We start from the raw sequence: 16,949 nt of genomic DNA on the forward strand, positions 1-16,949 counted from the left end.
ACGTTTTGAGAACAACACTTGTTGAGGCATGTCAACAAATGATTTCGAAAACAAACAATCTAAATGTTTATCTCTTGAATCGCTAATTTCTGTCTCTCCATAGTCTCTCAATTGGACGCCCCATGAATGAGAATTATTTGCGTGTTCCTAATTATATATGTAGACTGATTGCCGCGGCAAATTAAAACCCCATTATGACGCAGTCACTCGGCAATATTTTTTCTCAATGCCATCTGTAGGGAGTGCACCTATTTTATGGAATGTTTCCAACCGATTAAACGTGCGGTTAATTGATATAAACAAATTACGAATTCTGCGAAGTGTGGAAAATAAGTGTGGTTTAAGCATTCTTAGAATGAGAAACTACGCTTATTATTAGTTATCACTTTGTGAAAGCCTATTTACGCTAATTTATTGATAACATCGAAGTGATAACATAAATTAACAACCATGAATTGGTATTGACACACACATATGTCAATAGTTTCTGAGTTTGACGCCCACAGTATTGTAGACAGATTTGATAAATTTACTCTATAGTAAAAACTATTCGACGCAATCGATTTCTCTTTCAGCTCAATTAAAAACCCCACGCGTTGCCATTTTTTGTCATGTCATGATGATTTTTTTTTCTATCACTAACGGCCGACTGGTTGCTGTTCGAAGTTCAAGTTAGCATATGAAATTTTGCAATATTTGAAATAAATACAAATTCTTATTTATTGCACGTTCCTATGATATATGATATCACAAAAATTTGGCTACACTGTAAGTGGGTAAGGGGATTAATCCTATTACGATTTCAAGAGTCCCTTGTTTTCGAAAAACGGCAATAGCAGTTTCATGGCATTGGAGTAGTAGGGATTGATGAAGGTCCTGTAGCGCAGGGCATCTGCCTCGGGTCCTGGGGCCATCATCATTTTCATGTTGGCATCCTTGTCGGTGGGCATGAGTGTGGCCACCATCACACCCAAAGCTGTCAGTGGTCCTACAAGAAAAGAAAGCTGGAAAATCCTATCAAAATATTATAACAAAATTGGACTCACCCCAGAATCCGTACTTCAGCATCATTATATGCAAATCCCTCAGGGAGGGAATAGGTTTCGAGTATTTCAGGAGTGTCAGGCACTCCGCCAATCGTTCATGGTAGATCTGGATGAAGTGATCGAACTCCTTGACCTTGATATCCAACGAAGCTGATGTGGTGATCAGGTACCAAAGGTCCTGGGCCGGAGTGCCCCACTTGCCGATCTGCAGGTCTACAAATAATGTTCTATTGATCTCGCCATTGTCCTTGTAGTTAAACATGATGTTGTTGGACCAGCAGTCCCCGTGATTCAGCACATTGAACTCGCTCTCATCAACCTGATTGATTTGCAGGGCTTCTTCGAACACCTCCATGGGGTTCCACAACTTGGCGATATACCTTTCGGTATCCTCGAGTCCCCAATTCCGCATTGCCTTGAGGAACTGCACCTCTCGCATCTCGCCGAGGCTCTGGAAAAGCTGCCGACTCTGCTCGTTGTACATCGACATGGAGTAGAGCGGATCGTAGGGTCCATTGATTTCCCTGGCAACCGCGGATGCCGCATGGAGTTCCGCCAGTTTCCGCAGCACACTGCGCATGTGCGGCAGATCGAAGCCCTTCAGCCGATCGAAATTCTTGAATTGCTGCCGGCTGAGATCCTCGAAAACCAGGGTGATCAATTCAGCAGTGGCCTGCACATGGAGGCACTTGGGTGCCAACTCAATCTCCAGACCCGCCTCCTTGTAGAGCTTCACAAACTGCGGGATGTGCACCTCGTACATCTTTCTCTCCTTGGGGAAGAGTCCCATGCCATCGACCACATCCGCACCACTGTCAGCCTCCAACATGGTTTTCAAAATGTACGAGATCCTCTGTTCACTGCCATCTTAAGAAATGTAAACCAAAATAAATACTAAATTATATATTTCCTATCCAAAGTATTTTCTTAGTATACCAACCTTTAAGCAGTATATCCACAATCACCCGAATCATTATCGAAGTATAATTTTCGCCAGGTGCTGTAGCCGCAACTGGCGTAAAGTTCACAATCTTATCGAAGTTTTCCACATCTTTTTCAATGATTGGCAGGAAATAATCCTCGTTCACCCACTTTGGAATGTGAAGGTGCTCATTGGGATTGACTGGTTTTTCCGATTTGCTGTTCGGCGACATTCTGGATTCGTTGCTGCAATCGGAAGATCAATTAATTTACACTCGGCGGAAATGATCAATGGTTCAAGATCAAAGCAATTAAACAATTTCATTGAATTTCACATTCATTGTAATTAGTCGGTTATCGAAAGAGAAAGCAATATGTTACGTGAAAATCTCAATAGTTAACAGATGTGTATTAGTGATCAAAGTCGATTTTTTTATTATGCAAAAACTTTCTTTCATTAGTTTTCCCCTTGGTTAAAATAACAGATTAGGGGTTTAATATCTTTAACTTGTAGGTGTTGTTGTCTTTAAACTCAAAAGTAGGTAAACCTTTATAATAATTAAAGCGATTCACTAGAAAATCACTTGTTTAAAAAGTCTGAGTTCATTTAGTTCATTTGTTTTTATAAACCAGATTGCATTTATGAGGAAAGTGAATTATATCCATAAAATGTCTAGCAAGCAACGTAAATTTTCCCGTTAAATGTTCGTGTCCAAAGAGCCTATCAAATTTGCCACAATTGATATTTATTACTGACCGACTTTGGGGATTTCTAATTTGAATTTAAATTCCCGCTCGGAGAAAACACTGCGGCTGTGTCCGACGATTTCTAACGACAAACAAATACTGAGTTCTCCGTGCGGTTCCCATACTTTTATACTAATAGACCCCGCGAAAAGCGTAGATGTTTGTGTGATTGTGTCTATGAGTTTTGGACGAACTGATAGTGAAACTGGTTTGTGTTTAAGCGGACACATACTGTCGATACTACGTAGAACAAAGGCAACAATAGAACCATGTAATCGGCTCCCTTATCTCTGAATATCTGAGCCGTAAAACAAATCACCTTATAATTATCCAATGCGTACCGATTTGTAAAAATGTGTGTAGGTTATTTTAGGCATTCTAGGGGTTATAATTTGTTACCTATCTGATTGTTATATAATCAGGAATAACTTTGATTTTCAGATACATTTGAACGTACAAAAATACAAGTTAATTACTTTTTGAAGTTGTTTATATGTATTTAATACTTATAAACTAATCAAAGTCTAGGAGACCCTTTTTGTCGAGGAAGGGAAGCATTTGCTGCATGGCCTTCACATAATATGGATTGATAAAGGTCTTGTAGCGGATCGCATCCGATTCTGGGCCGGGTGTCATCATATTATCCATATTGGAATCCTTATCCGATGGCATCAAAGTAGCCACTAGTACTCCAGTGGCTGTGAAGAAAGCTGTGGGGAAAAAATAGGATTTTATTAAACAAAAGTAAAGTAACAAAAGTTTACTCACCCCAAGAGCCGAATTTGATAATCATAATGTGCATGTCCCTCAGAGTAGGGATTCTTTTCGTATAATTAAGTAGTTTTAGGCACTCCACCAAACGTTCGTGATAAATCTGTATGAATAGATCAAACTCCTTAACCTTAATATCCAGCGAAGCAGATGTGATGATCATGTATAGAAGATCCTGCGCCGGAGAGCCCCACTTGCAGAGCTGCAGGTCTACGAAAATGGTTTTGTCAATTTCCCCATTCTCCTTATAATTAAACATTATGTTATTAGACCAGGAGTCGCCGTGGTTCAGCACATTGAAGTCACTTTCGTCCACTTGATTGATTTTAAGACCCTCTTCAAAAAACTTTGAGGGAGAGGGAAACTTGTTGATGTATTTCTCAATATCTTGAATGCCCCATTCACGCATTGCTTTCAGATATCCAGGATCTCGCGTCTCCTTAATTTTAGTAAAAACCTTCTCATTTTCCTTTATAAACAAGGACTTGTAGAATTTCTCATCATAAGGTCCACACAACTCGCGATAAACAGCGGAGGCGGCATGAAGTTCGGCCAATTTACGGAGCACACATCGAATGTGTGGCAAATCAAAACCTTTTAATCGGTCGAAATTCCGGAAGTTTTGCCTACTAAGATCCTCGAAGACAAGAGTAATTCTTTCTGGAGTTTCCTCGGTGTGAACACACTTGGGAGCCAGTTCAATATCTAGTCCAGCCTCCTTGTAGAGTCTCGCAAATTGGGAAATAATGTCTCGGTACATCTCCCTCTCCTTGGGGAACATTCCCATTTGATTGATCAAGGCGCCTCCTTTACTCATATCCAATACCGTTTTAAGAATATAAGATATTTGACCTGGACTGCCATCTAGGGTTATTGTAGGTTAGTATAAAATTTCAGTTAGGGTGGCAAACAATTTTTACCTTTGAACAACAGATCTATAAGAACCCGGACCATAATGGAGGTGTAGTTCTCTCCAGGCGCCGTTGCGGCAACGCGATTAAAATTCACAATTTTATCAAAGTTATCCACATCTTTTTCGAGAATGGGTCGAAAGTAATCCTCATTTATCCACTCGGGAATGGCCAAGTGTTCATTGGGATTGATTGGCTTGGGCGGCATGACTTCACTGTAATTGTAATTAATAAATTGATGGACATAGAATTACAGCCAGTTGTTTTAAATAACATAATGCACACAAATATTCACTGTGATGGATATAATTCACTGACCTCTTAATTCAAAATTGCAGAAGGCAGTACGGTTTGTTTACTCGAAGGTTCAACGTGATACTAAAGTGAAGTCAACATTGCTCCCGATTAAATAGCATTTGAAGGAGTTGAATGAAAGGGTAACGATTATTAGCAAAAAAAAAGAAGAGGACTATAAAGTATGTACTTATCGGAGAGTTGAATATTTTTTATCAACTGTGTTTGGCTTTGAAGCGCCACTATCTATCAATAATCATTTACATAAATATTTTTAATGGACTAACCCTCAATGGTAACTTTATACATATGCATGATCTATTAATACAAATTTTTAGTACTCATGTTTACGTAGAAGCACACAATTGTTGTCCAACAAACTAATTAAAATTCCGCACAGTGCTTTTCATTGTTGCTATAGGGCAACTACAATATAGTGTTCGACCGAGAAATGTTAATTGAACCAGCCGCGTCATCCCACATCGGAATAATTGAGGCTCGTCCAGTTGAGGAAGTGTGCCACGAGCACTTGCCTGTGGTCGTGGTGGCCCAATAATAAATATTATCAATTTAGATTGGGGTTCAATTATAGTTTGTACGTCGTGTGCGATTATGTCCTTATCAATGGCAAATGCAAACCGGAGCAGAACATACGAAATACTGTTTAAAAAGAGCATATGAACATGACTGGCTGTTTAATAGCGAATCAATTCAAACAAAATTGATAAGATTGGGGTAATGAAGTTTATTAAGTATTTGGCTAGAACACAATAAAGGCCTTGTCCCTGAAAAAACTTGTTCATTCATTAGATTTAAGCAACTTATCGAAACAAATTGGCCTGAAATCATTTTACCACTAATTAAGTAGGCACCGCTCTTCCATCCAGGGCAGGATATCTTTCATCGCCTGAATATATTTTCTACTGGTGAACATGGCGCACTTCATTTTGGAGGCGTATCGTTCGTTAACCTCGTCCTCAAACTGATTCATCATGGCAATTGGTAGAACTCGTGTTACCACTACATAGGCTAAAAATCAATATATAGTACTTGTTAAATTTCACTCGGTAGACAGAACTATATTTATTTACCAGCCAGTCCGTTCCTGTTGAGGGCATCTCGAATATCCTGGAGTTGAGGCAACGGCCTTTGACAATTAAGAACTTTGAGGCTATCCAGCAAGTGGTAGAAGTAATATTGTACCATACTGTCGAACTGGGTCAACTTAATGTCCTTCTCGGCTGACGACAGAATGGTGTAGTATAGATCATTGGCCTAAAAGTCGATTAAAAATAGGTAACATTTCATTTAGCACTCTTTGTTCAGAAAATAACACAAAACAAAGGCTATCATGATTTCAGCAATAAAGCTGCACAAAAGGTTACAATGCTCGATCGAAGATATCTAAATTATTATTGTACCACAATTAACGGCGGCATTCCTGTTTTTATAATAACATTTTTGGGGACAACCTACCGGAGATCCGTACTTGACCAGCTGAAAATCGAGCAGTGCGGTGTCCTCCACTTGATCCTCGTCGTCAAACTTAAACATAACGTTGTTAACCCAGCAATCGCAGTGATTTAGGACGTTGAATTTTTCTGGGTCGATGGCATGCATTTCCAGGATTCTATCGACGAGGTCCTGTTCCTTTTCCACAAACCGCTTGTGGAAATGGTCGCCAATGCGCAGTCGTCGCAGTTGCGAAAGGAAGGGATCCGGATCGTTCAGTTCGTTCAGAACCGATCGGTTGGACTTCGTGTAGACTCCGTTGGCCAGAAGTTTGGGGAACTCCCCGTGTTTTTCCACATAAACAACCGAAGCGGCATGAAATTGAGCCAGCTTCTGTAGCACTTGCTTTAGGCACTTAATATTGAAGCCACCTTGCCGTTCCACATTCTTGTATCCCAGAGCCTTGAGATCCTCCAGCAGGATGTACTGAACACCGATGTTGTGGTCCAGCTTAAAGGCCCTCGGGCCGAAGGATATATTCTTGCCCACCTCCGAATAGAGTTGCTCGAACTTTGGCAAGATGTTGTGGTAAACCTGTTGCTCCCGCAGGAACATTTTCAATTGGTTCATCACTCTTGCCTGGAAATCGTTGCCATGTTGAGCCTTCAGCAGAAAGGATAACTTCTTGACCGTCCAATTCCCCAGCCGAACCTTCACCTTGATTGGAATGAGGATAGTACAGTTCCGGAACTGGATGAGATGGACGCTTGGAGCGACCGACAGGATCTGGACTTCGCCGTCCACAGTTGACTGCACAGCCTGGTTAAGAGAAAGAGTGGATATCCATTCGGGAATTTTCGGAACTTTCATTGCTTGAATATTATCGACTTTATAATAATTTTAAAATTTATACCCCTGAATTTTGTTTTGAAAGTAATGGAGTATAACTGTTGATTAAAATTTCGAAAGGCAAGTGTGTAAAGTGTTAAAATAAATATAATAAAAAATATTTGCTTCCATAGTTAAATTATCTCTAAATTAATATTTAGTCAACAATCATGTTTTTGAATGTTTTCGTTCTTTATTTACCAACGCAACTTGTAAGTGATGCAATTAAATAGCCATTATTATAGTACGCATCCATTATTAGCACACGTAATTTATGGGTAATCACTTCCAGTCGAGCAGGCCGCGATTATCCAACCATGGAAGCACCTCCGTCATCACCTGCACATATTTCGGGTTGGTGAACATGGCGGCCTTCATTTTGGACTCGTCGCTCATGTAGCTCTCCAGATTGGCATTGTTTGTCTTGTCCAACATGACGACGGGCAGCACCTTGGACACCACCATATAGGCTATCGAAAAAATAGTTTTTAATAATTGGTATTATAAACTATATAGAGGATAACTCACCAGCCAATCCGTTGCGGAAGAGAGCTGCGTGCAGGTTCTTCAACTTGGGCAGTGGTCGATGATATTGCAGCAGCTTCAGATTCTCAATAAGATTATCAAAGTAGTACCGAATAAGGTAATCGAACTTGGCGGTTTTCAGCTCGGGAGCAGCCGAAGATAAGATCAAATAGTACAGATCATTGGCCTAAAAGATAACAAATGAAAAGTTTTAGTAGGTACTTATGAAATGCAATAAGATTTATCTGCCCTACCGGACTTCCGTACTTTCCCACTTGAAAGTCCACAAATAAAGTCTCCTTGATAGTTCCAAATGCATCGTGTTGGAACATTATGTTATTGGCCCAACAGTCTCCGTGGTTTAGAACGTTGAATTCCCTGGCATTGTATTGCTGATCCTGGAGCAGACGATCCACCAAGTAGTCATCGCTATCAGCCTGGGAAATAAGATTATAAATATATATACATATATACTCTATATCTCTATATTTGCACATCATTAAATAATGGCCAAACTACTCACCAACTTCTCGTATATTTTCTGGGCGTTCTTCCACTTCTTGAGCTGGGCCAAAAAGGCACCAGAGGCATTGAACTCCTGCAGGAGCTGGCGATTGGCCTCGCTGAAAACGCCTACAGTGAACTCCTCCCCGAAGAGTCCGTGGTGCTCCACATAGCAAGCGGATGCCGCATGGAAGGCGGCCAGCTTCTCCAGGACCTTATGCATGTGCTCCAGATCCAGACCGGTCAGGCGGTTTTCGTTCTTGAAGTTCTTGCGGTGCAGATCCTCCAGTAGGATGTAGTCCACCCCAAGGTCGCGGTCCACCTTAAAGGCTCGAGGAGCAAACTGAATGGGTTTGCCGGCATCTGCGTAGAGTTGCTCGAACTTGGGCAAAATGGAGTGGTACATAAGTTCCTCCTTGTGGAAGAGCTTCAATCTGGCGAGAATGGCGGCCATCACCTCATTGTCGTGCTGCGCCTTCAGAACGAAGGTGGTGGTCTTTGTGCTGTGATCTGCGATCGATAGTTATTAGCTTAAGTTAAAAATGAAAATAAATTTTTTTATTTACCCAGCAGCTCTACTTCCACAAGCAGTCTTAGAAAGAGGGAAGAGTAGTTTTCGCCCTCGCTGCTGCCTTTTTGGGGGGTAACCGAAACGATCTTCTCAAAGTCCCCGATTTGGGCCTGAACCGCCTTTTCCAGCGTGATATTGGGCAGCCATTTTGGCGAGTTGTCGGCAGGTGCCTCGCTGTGTCCATTGGTGGCCTCAGTCATGATGAATCTGCCCATTAAAAAGCGATTTATTTGCATAAGTTTAAAATGTTTGGTCAACACCAACGTCAAGCTGATAAGAACGAATCAAAGACTCATACTCAAATGTTAACATGGCTAACAGGTCGTATACATAACGGTTATTAGAGCATTTTCAGTCATAGGTGGCGCTTGTGTGCCTCCTATCGAGGGCGCGCCTGTTTAAAAATATATTACTTTCTTTGCTCTTGGCCAATCCCAAACCATAAAAGCATTTGAATATTTTAAGAAATTGCATCATTTGAGGCCATCAACGTATGTATCTTTAACAGGGGGTCTATTGGATCGGGGAATTATTACCATAACGTTCCAGTATTCTTATTGCTGCAGTAAAATAATTCTCTACAACTCAAGGATCATCAAATCGAATGAATTTCCAATGGGTTTTTGAGTTGCTGCAAAAAAACAAAATGGTTATCTGAACACTAATCTGTAGGTCTGTAGGGCAGTGGTATTATTTCTTTGAATTAGGGTTGTGAATAGAAATTCTAGTGCACTTTCAAGTGTTTTCTTGAGTACCTAAACCGAATAGGTGTAAGTAAGTAGTCCGTGTGGACTGCCAGCTTTTATTAATACTCATCATAAAAAAAGATAAATACATGCGAATCATCCCCAATATAGTTGCGAATACCTGAATCAATAAATTGTGCTCAATATCGGTAATTCCCGAACTTTTATGGGGCTTTCGTTGATTAGGCAATTATCAGAATTATTACTATTTAATGAACCTGAATCATAAATCAGGTCACATGTCAGTCAGTAAAACACCTGCTGTGTATTACGACATAGGATCGAGGAATCCTACCAGTTTAGAATGTTTTTATTGGGACTCGCGAACTTAGCCACTAAATGTTTTCACTTTAATTTCACGTTTGCAATACCACAATACTAGTTGATATACTAGATCTTGCTCCGATTCTAACACCGTTTTTATAGCACTCAGTCCATCTGATAGCTGATGGTCAAACCATGAGATTGGTTCCGAAGAATCGGGAAATGTGTCACCAGCAAACCTTTTACCTTAATTGGCAAACGGAGCGGGAATCGCGCTGATAGATCGACTGCAACACGGGCGACTGTCGAGTGGGAAATACGGAGCGCGATTCCCGGGAGCAGCGCTATTGCCCCGATTTGGCTATGGGCGAAGGAAATTCCTTATCGCGTGCATTCGATTGAAGTTTATTTTGTAATTCAGTTCGCCAAAACCGGCGAAAGAGTGCCGATTGCCGGTGGCGAGAGCAGGTGCGCCATAGTGCGGGTGCGAGTGGGAGCGAGAGGCGTGTGATATATGAGTATGGTATGGGGCCAAACGCCGTCAATTGTTTGATTGATAACGAAACTGTTTCTTGTTTCCACTCCTGATTCGACTTCTTTATCGGGCGGGCACCCGTGTTCCTCTTTGCTCTCGCCATTCGCTCTAATTATTTCGTGATTCCTCATTAATTGCTGTTCGCGGGCGTGACATGTGACGGGTAGATATTCAGATAGACAACCCGCCACCTAACAAGGTTTACCTTTAATTCGGGAACAGGAGTCCCCGCACTTAATTTGTTATTATTAGACAATTTAGTATTCCCACCTAATATGGACATAAGCTTTTCGATTGCTTGTTATTGGTCAGTATCTGGCTCGTTATCTATTTGTTTAATTGATTTGTCCAACAAAGGAGATTGACCATATTGTAGGATTTCGTCTTTCTCTATAGTTGAATTATGTTCGTAATATTTATGAGCATACTACCAATTAGCCCATAATTTCTATACCCTTGATATTGAATAACATAATTCAATATTTACTTTTTTGTGCGATGTCATGGAATATTTTATTAATAAAATCATTAAAGTGCATTAAAGTTCATTAAAGTTCATTAAACAAAAGTTAATATCCGTATGAATTAGTCAAATTAGTAAAGCAATTAAGGGAAAAAGTTGTATAAATTTTCAAGTTAAATCTGAAGAGCTCCTCGGTTGTTTAGCCAGGTCAGAATGGCGCTGACGTGCTTCTTGTAGCGGGCATTGGAGTACATGGCCATCTTGAGACCATCGCCATTGTCCGACTCCGTCACAAAATCGGTCAGATTTGCATCATCGGTTCGATCGAGCAGCACAGGGGGGCAGAGCATCAGAACAGTGTGATATCCTGCGATTGAATGAAAATCACCGTTATCAAAGCTTTTTAGAGAGAGCTTTTCACCTACCAACACGACCATATTTCAACAGCTGAGTGTGCAGAAACCGCAGTGAGGGGATTTTTTCCTCGGGGTACCTTATCAACCTCAAGTGCTCCACCAGCTGATCGTGGTAGAACTTGATAAAGTAATCGAACTGACTCAATTGAATGTCGAATTGCGTCGATCCCAGAAGGAAGTAGATCAGATCGTGGGCCACGCTGCACACTTTCGGCATTTGGAAGTCCACCAAATAGGTTTCGGCGGGTTCGGGGGACTCCCCTTCGTACCTAAACATTATGTTGTTGGTCCAGCAATCTCCGTGATTCAGGGCATTAAAGTCCTCCGGTTTGGGCGTGTGCATGTCATACATCAGGTCCACAAACTTTGGGTGGATTTTGTGCTACGAGGATATTGCAAGTCATAGTGATTCAGTAAAGTTCCTCTAATAATTAGGGTCACTATATAACTTACCACCGCCTCGCTGTACTCTTCAAATCCCTCGTAGAGTGGCAAGCACTTCAGGAGGTATTTGCCCAGAGTCTCTGCCACCTGTTCGATATTCTCCTTCATGCTGTCGGCATAAGTTGGTTGCAAGAAGTTCTGGGTGTACGGACCCTTGACGAGGATCCTGTTGGCCGATGCCGCATGAAACTGGGCCAACTTTTTCAGAACGCTTTTGGTGTGGGCCATATTCAAACCCTCCAGGCGATCGACGTTCTTGAAACCAAAAGGTTTGAGGTCCTGCAGCAGGACATACTCATCGGGTGCCTCGATTTCATAGGCCTTGGCCCCAAACTTCACCTCCAGACCTGCATCCTGATACATCTTTTCCAACTCGGGAATCACCTGCAGGAAAACGCCCCTTTCCACCACAAACATGTTGACCTTCTTCAGGATCTCGCGATACATCTCGAAATCGTGTGGCGTCTTCAGCATAAAGCTTACGTTTTCGATGGTGTGATCTGATGACGCAATATGGTCTTAACTTTACTTTATTTGGCCATGGCAATGACTCACACTCACCGTTCAGTTCGACTTCGAAGTGGAGGCGTAGCATGATGGTGGAGTAATTTTCCCCTGGCGTTAGACCAGCCACCGGCTTGAAGCTCTTGATTCCGGCATAATTACTGCCAAATCGTTCCTTCAGCAGTTTTTCAAAAAGATCTGCCTTCAGCCATTTGGGCAGCGCAACCGTTCCTGTTTCGTCCGACATCGTAAGCAAACTGAAAGTTTATTTGCCGGCTGCCGGGGTCAGCATACAAATTTTCAAACTAACTTTTTTCTTTATCTCTTTGTTTGAAACAAAGCCGATCAGAGAGCTTTAAAAGCTTGCGACGAGAATAACAGAGAGTGCCGGCCAAAGAGAGCTCCCAAAACAACTTGTTCTAAGTTATAGATACATAATACGTACATATAGACCCAAACAAAATCAGATGTTGGGGTATTCTATACCTGACAACTTGTTTGGGTTCCACAGAAATGAAATACATATGCATCATTAGCGGTGAAATTATTCCCCACAGCGTTGGGAAAGCAACAAATTGTTATTTAAAATAAAATGCATTTTTTATTTAGTTTTCGTTATAAAGCACGTTATTTGTTCAGACATTCAAGACAGTGTAAGCACTTGGGCCTCTATCTTTAAGAACTAGAAAAGTTTTATTTGTTAACGGCAAGCACATATGTATATATGCCACAAGCTTCTTGAGAATCGATTTCCTTGTTGATAACAACGATGGATGATGCAATATTAAATATTATTCCATGGCCCCACGTTGTTGAAGCCATGGCAAAAGAACTTCCATGTGCTCTTGGAACCTGGGATTTAAGTAAAGCGATTTCTTAAAGCTTCCGTCACCATCAACAAGGACCTTTTCAATATCATTGCCGTCTTCTGGATCCAGCAGAACGTACGCCATTATAGTGGAGGCGCAGATGAATGCTGAAATAAGAAATAAATTATATTAAATTATAATTAAATATGAAGAACAACCTACCCCATCCTCCATATTGGTTAAGAGTACTGCGAATACTCCTCAATGTGGGCACCGTCTTGGAGTAATTCAGCAGCTTGAGGTGCTTAACCAGTTCGGAGTGGTAATACCAAATGAAGTAGTCGAACTTAGATGTTTTTATATCCAGACTTGTCGAGGAGAGCAGGAAGTAGTACAAGTCCTGGGCCACTGATCCCCACTTGGGCAATTGCAGATCGACGAAATAGGTGTTCTGTATCTCGTTCTTCTCATTGTACTGAAACATTATGTTGTTTGCCCAGCCATCTCCGTGGTTCAGGACAAGGAACTCATCAGGTTTTGGGGTATTCAGATCTTCCACACTCTCCAGTACCTTTTCGGAAGCAATTCGCTGTAGGTGGTAAGATAAGAGATAAGATACTGATATAAAGATATCGCAAGATAAGTGTACCTACCAAATCCTTCAGATAACTTTCATGACCTCGGACCAAATTGACGTGATCCAGGAAAACCTTAACACTGCGATTGCAGAACGCATCCACGATTTCGTTGTTACTCAAAAATCCCTTCGTGAACTTCTCCTCGTAAGGACCTTTTGTGGCAACCCGGACAGCAGAAGCCGCATGCCACTGGGCGAATTTCTTCAGGACACTTTCGGTGTGGAGCTGATCCATGCCCTCCAAGCGATTGATGTTCTTAAAGCCACGTGGGCGGAGGTCCTCCAGCAGGACGTAGTAATCGCTGGCTTCTATTTCGTAGGCCTCTGCCCCGAACTTCACCACCACACCCACATCCCGGTACAGCTGCTCCAGTTCGGGAACCACTTCCAAGTACATGCCACGCTCCACATCGAACATATTTGTTTCCTCAAGAATTTTGCGATATTGCTCAGATTGATGGGGAGTTTTCAGCATGAAGGCCGTTGTCGTTTGGGATTTATCTGCGGGATAAAGTCGAGTGTGAACCATCGGAAAATTAGAAGTAAAATCCATTACAAACCTTTTTCACCACATCAAGCTCGACTCTCAGCATTATGGTGGCATAGTTCTCCCCAGCAGGGACTCCTGCTTTAGCCCTCATCGACTTCGTTTCTTTATAATCCTTGATGTTTTTCTTGAGCAGATTTTCGAACACTTCCGGCTTCACCCAGTCGGGGATCGTGACATTCCTTTGATCAACATCTTCATCTTTTGTCTGAGGCGGCATTTTGAAAATATCTCGTAGGCTTCAGTTCACTTACTGGAAGCTTTGATTGCTCGGCGCATCTTTTAAGTACTCAAGCGAGAAAAACTACGCTGGGAACGATAAACCTTATCTCTTACCGTATAATAGGCAAAGTGTTTTAAATTCATTTGTGCACAAGTGACGAAGCAGATTATTACGTTCCTACTCAATGGGTGCGTCTAGCGTCTAGATTATCATCATGACAACGATGTTTTCAATCAAGTAATAACTACTATTATGTAAGCTTTTAGATCCAACAATTAAAATTTATTTACATAGCTTTTAGATGAGGACGTGAATGCATAACTGGGAAATGTTATAAAATAGTTTGTACAATTTTAGAACTTTACTCAAGGGCCCCGATTTTTTGAAGCCATGGCAATAGGACTTCCATATGCTTTATGTATCTGGGGTTGGTGAAAATGGATTTGGTAAAGTTGGAGTCTTCTTTCACGATCTTATCAAAATCAGCATCGTCCCTTGGGTCCAGCAAAACGAATCCCATTACGGCCACAGAGCAGCTGAAGGCTGCAAAGTAAAAATAGATATAAATATAAGATTATAGATTTGCTATAAAACTATCACTTACCCCATCCACTGTATTTGTTAAGGGTTTCTCGAAGGCTCCTTAATGTAGGCAATGGCTTTGAGGAATTAAGAAGTTTCAGGTATTTAACCAAGTGTGAGTGGTAGAACCAAATAAAGTAATCAAATTTCGTTGCTTTGATGTCCAAGGCAGTGGACGAAATTAGGAAGTAGTACAAATCCTGGGCCACTGACCCCCATTTGGGAATTTGGAGGTCAACGAAATAAGTATCTGATATCTCGTTCCTGTCGTTGTACTGGAACATAATGTTGTTGGACCAACCATCACCGTGGTTCAGGGCATTAAACTCGTCCAATTTGGGCTCCTTTAAATCGTGGACTGCTTCAGTTAACTTTTCTGAGATAATTTCCTGTGATAAATGGATAAAGAATAATCATTGTTTATTTAAAATCTAAGCTAAAACAAAATTGTACTCACCAAATCCTTTAGGTATGCCTCATGTCCTTTGTACTGATCAATATATTTCAGCAAATTTTTGGCACTTCTATTGCAGAAAGCATCTATGATTTCTTCGGATTTGAAGAAACCATGTCTATACTTCTCATCGTAAGGTCCTTTGAGATCCACACGAACTGCAGATGCCGCGTGCCATTGGGCGAGCTTTATCAGGACATTTTCGGCATGGGCCTGATCCAAGCCTTTAAGGCGATCTACGTTTTTGAAGCCTCGGGGTTTCAGGTCCTCCAAAAGGACATAGTAATTGCTGGCCTTGATCTCGTAGGCCTCTGCCCCGAACTTCACCTCCAGACCCACATCGCGATATAGCTGTTCCAATTCCGGGACAACTTCCAGATACATTCCACGCTCTACATCAAAGATATCCGTCTTCTCAAGGAGTTTCCGATAGGCTTCTGATTGGTAAGGTGTTTTAAGCATGAATGCCTTAGTGACTTGTGAATTGTCTGAAAGAGTTGTTTAATTTTTCATTACCTATCTGATTTTATGAATGAAAAAAAAAACAATTGCAAACCTTTTGTCTCCACATCCAATTCCAATCTCAGCATTATGGTTGCATAATTTTCACCAGCAGCGACTCCTGCTTTTGCTCTCAAGGCTTTTGTTTCCTTGTAATCCTTGACCTCGCTTTTGAGCAGATCCTGGAATGCTTCCGGCTTCACCCAGTCAGGAATTTCGACTTCCCTTTGGGAAATTTCTTCGTCCTTAGTTTGCGGAGGCATTTTGAAACAATCAACAAGTCTGGGTTCAACTAACTGAGGCCTTTTAATTCAATCTCCATGATTTAAATACGTTCAGTTACGCTCGGTGTGATAGGGGAGATAAAAATTATCTCGATCCCCACAATCACTGCTATTATCCCTAAGCCCAAACAACTAAAAATGACTATGCACATTTTCCGACCTTTAGCCAGGGAGACTGTAAATCTAGTTTGCCTAAACCAATTTTATTGTAAGCACAGTTTTCTAGAAAAAATGGTTATGAAATAACTGACGAACTATATAGATGCAAGCTTGACTCTTTATATATATACTCTATATATATATAAATATATACATTTGCATATACATGAAATACTTAGCATTGAATTTCTTTCTTATTTTTGTTCACAGTTTGTTTTTGTTCCCAAAAGGCATACTACTTTTACATTACCTTAAAATGGCAATGCAATTTTTAGACTGCAATACTGTTATCGAATACATAATAATCATAAATTCATTTTCTTATCGTATTTGAACGCCATAATCTAGTTACGATGAGAAATATAATAAAGATAAGCTGTTGGAGCTTTTTGTTTTCGGTTTTGTTTTGCTAGCCTTTTCGTGTTTTGCCTGTGACCTTATTTGGGATAGGTTTTATAGCTCTCTCTCTCTCTCTGCTTATCGTAGGTTTTTTTGTTGTCGAGTTTCGCTTAACTTTTTTTTTTGTTTGCCAAAATCAACGAAAAGAGAACTTAGATAATTCTCAGATGTTTTTTGTTGTCGTCTTTATTTTTGTTTTGCTTAGCCAGTTTGTTTATGTCCATATATGGTATACTCCTACACCTTTCTATTAAAAATTCAAGCCATCATCTCTCTTCTTCAATGCAGCAGGTGTATCTTGGACTACAAATTAGACGGAGGGGTATTGGACGCAATTTCAATACAAGCATAC

The 16,949-nt window shown here is 41.0% G+C and overlaps 7 protein-coding genes across 9 annotated transcripts; all 7 read right to left on the reverse strand.

Moving 5' to 3' along the window:
- Positions 1–695: 695 nt before the first annotated feature.
- LOC108095865 lies at positions 696–2,812 on the reverse strand. Its single transcript, XM_017197169.1, has 4 exons — positions 2,725–2,812; positions 1,987–2,213; positions 1,047–1,913; positions 696–988 (listed from the first exon to the last, which is right to left on the reverse strand). The coding sequence occupies exons 2-4, from the start codon at positions 2,198–2,200 to the stop codon at positions 795–797; spliced, it is 1,275 nt and encodes a 424-aa protein (XP_017052658.1). The 5' UTR covers positions 2,201–2,213; positions 2,725–2,812; the 3' UTR covers positions 696–794.
- Positions 2,813–3,186: 374 nt separating this feature from the next.
- LOC108095951 lies at positions 3,187–4,604 on the reverse strand. Its single transcript, XM_017197289.1, has 3 exons — positions 4,406–4,604; positions 3,483–4,349; positions 3,187–3,424 (listed from the first exon to the last, which is right to left on the reverse strand). The coding sequence occupies exons 1-3, from the start codon at positions 4,602–4,604 to the stop codon at positions 3,228–3,230; spliced, it is 1,263 nt and encodes a 420-aa protein (XP_017052778.1). The 3' UTR covers positions 3,187–3,227.
- Positions 4,515–7,100, reverse strand: LOC108095954. 2 transcript variants are annotated; one of them, XM_017197294.1, is made up of 4 exons: positions 6,167–7,100; positions 5,782–5,965; positions 5,545–5,719; positions 4,515–4,611 (listed from the first exon to the last, which is right to left on the reverse strand). In XM_017197294.1, the coding sequence occupies exons 1-3, from the start codon at positions 7,010–7,012 to the stop codon at positions 5,547–5,549; spliced, it is 1,203 nt and encodes a 400-aa protein (XP_017052783.1). In that variant the 5' UTR covers positions 7,013–7,100; the 3' UTR covers positions 4,515–4,611; positions 5,545–5,546. The 2 variants fall into 2 exon arrangements, with proteins under 2 accessions (XP_017052783.1, XP_017052781.1); XM_017197292.1 differs by lacking the exon at positions 4,515–4,611 and having other exon boundaries at positions 5,416–5,719.
- A 98-nt stretch (positions 7,101–7,198) lies between these two features.
- LOC108095953 lies at positions 7,199–9,957 on the reverse strand. Of its 2 annotated transcripts, none has more exons than XM_017197290.1 (6): positions 9,887–9,957; positions 8,626–8,837; positions 8,079–8,569; positions 7,810–7,992; positions 7,559–7,742; positions 7,199–7,500 (listed from the first exon to the last, which is right to left on the reverse strand). In XM_017197290.1, exons 2-6 carry the CDS (start codon positions 8,828–8,830, stop codon positions 7,313–7,315), a joined length of 1,251 nt encoding a protein of 416 aa, XP_017052779.1. In that variant the 5' UTR covers positions 8,831–8,837; positions 9,887–9,957; the 3' UTR covers positions 7,199–7,312. The 2 variants fall into 2 exon arrangements, with proteins under 2 accessions (XP_017052779.1, XP_017052780.1); XM_017197291.1 differs by lacking the exon at positions 9,887–9,957 and adding an exon at positions 9,672–9,752.
- A 700-nt stretch (positions 9,958–10,657) lies between these two features.
- Positions 10,658–12,270, reverse strand: LOC108096011. Its single transcript, XM_017197360.2, has 4 exons — positions 12,060–12,270; positions 11,508–11,998; positions 11,064–11,436; positions 10,658–11,005 (listed from the first exon to the last, which is right to left on the reverse strand). Exons 1-4 carry the CDS (start codon positions 12,247–12,249, stop codon positions 10,812–10,814), a joined length of 1,248 nt encoding a protein of 415 aa, XP_017052849.1. The 5' UTR covers positions 12,250–12,270; the 3' UTR covers positions 10,658–10,811.
- Positions 12,271–12,577: 307 nt separating this feature from the next.
- LOC108095658 lies at positions 12,578–14,243 on the reverse strand. Its single transcript, XM_043209032.1, has 4 exons — positions 14,010–14,243; positions 13,465–13,951; positions 13,034–13,400; positions 12,578–12,978 (listed from the first exon to the last, which is right to left on the reverse strand). The coding sequence occupies exons 1-4, from the start codon at positions 14,213–14,215 to the stop codon at positions 12,794–12,796; spliced, it is 1,245 nt and encodes a 414-aa protein (XP_043064967.1). The 5' UTR covers positions 14,216–14,243; the 3' UTR covers positions 12,578–12,793.
- Positions 14,244–14,473: 230 nt separating this feature from the next.
- Positions 14,474–16,035, reverse strand: LOC108095670. Its single transcript, XM_017196835.1, has 4 exons — positions 15,811–16,035; positions 15,258–15,742; positions 14,823–15,189; positions 14,474–14,761 (listed from the first exon to the last, which is right to left on the reverse strand). Exons 1-4 carry the CDS (start codon positions 16,016–16,018, stop codon positions 14,580–14,582), a joined length of 1,242 nt encoding a protein of 413 aa, XP_017052324.1. The 5' UTR covers positions 16,019–16,035; the 3' UTR covers positions 14,474–14,579.
- Between the last annotated feature and the right edge of the window lie 914 nt (positions 16,036–16,949).

The sequence above is a fragment of the Drosophila ficusphila genome, unplaced genomic scaffold (assembly GCF_018152265.1).
Source record: "Drosophila ficusphila isolate 14025-0441.05 unplaced genomic scaffold, ASM1815226v1 contig_791, whole genome shotgun sequence".
In the NCBI taxonomy this organism is placed as follows: Eukaryota; Metazoa; Arthropoda; class Insecta; order Diptera; family Drosophilidae; genus Drosophila; species Drosophila ficusphila.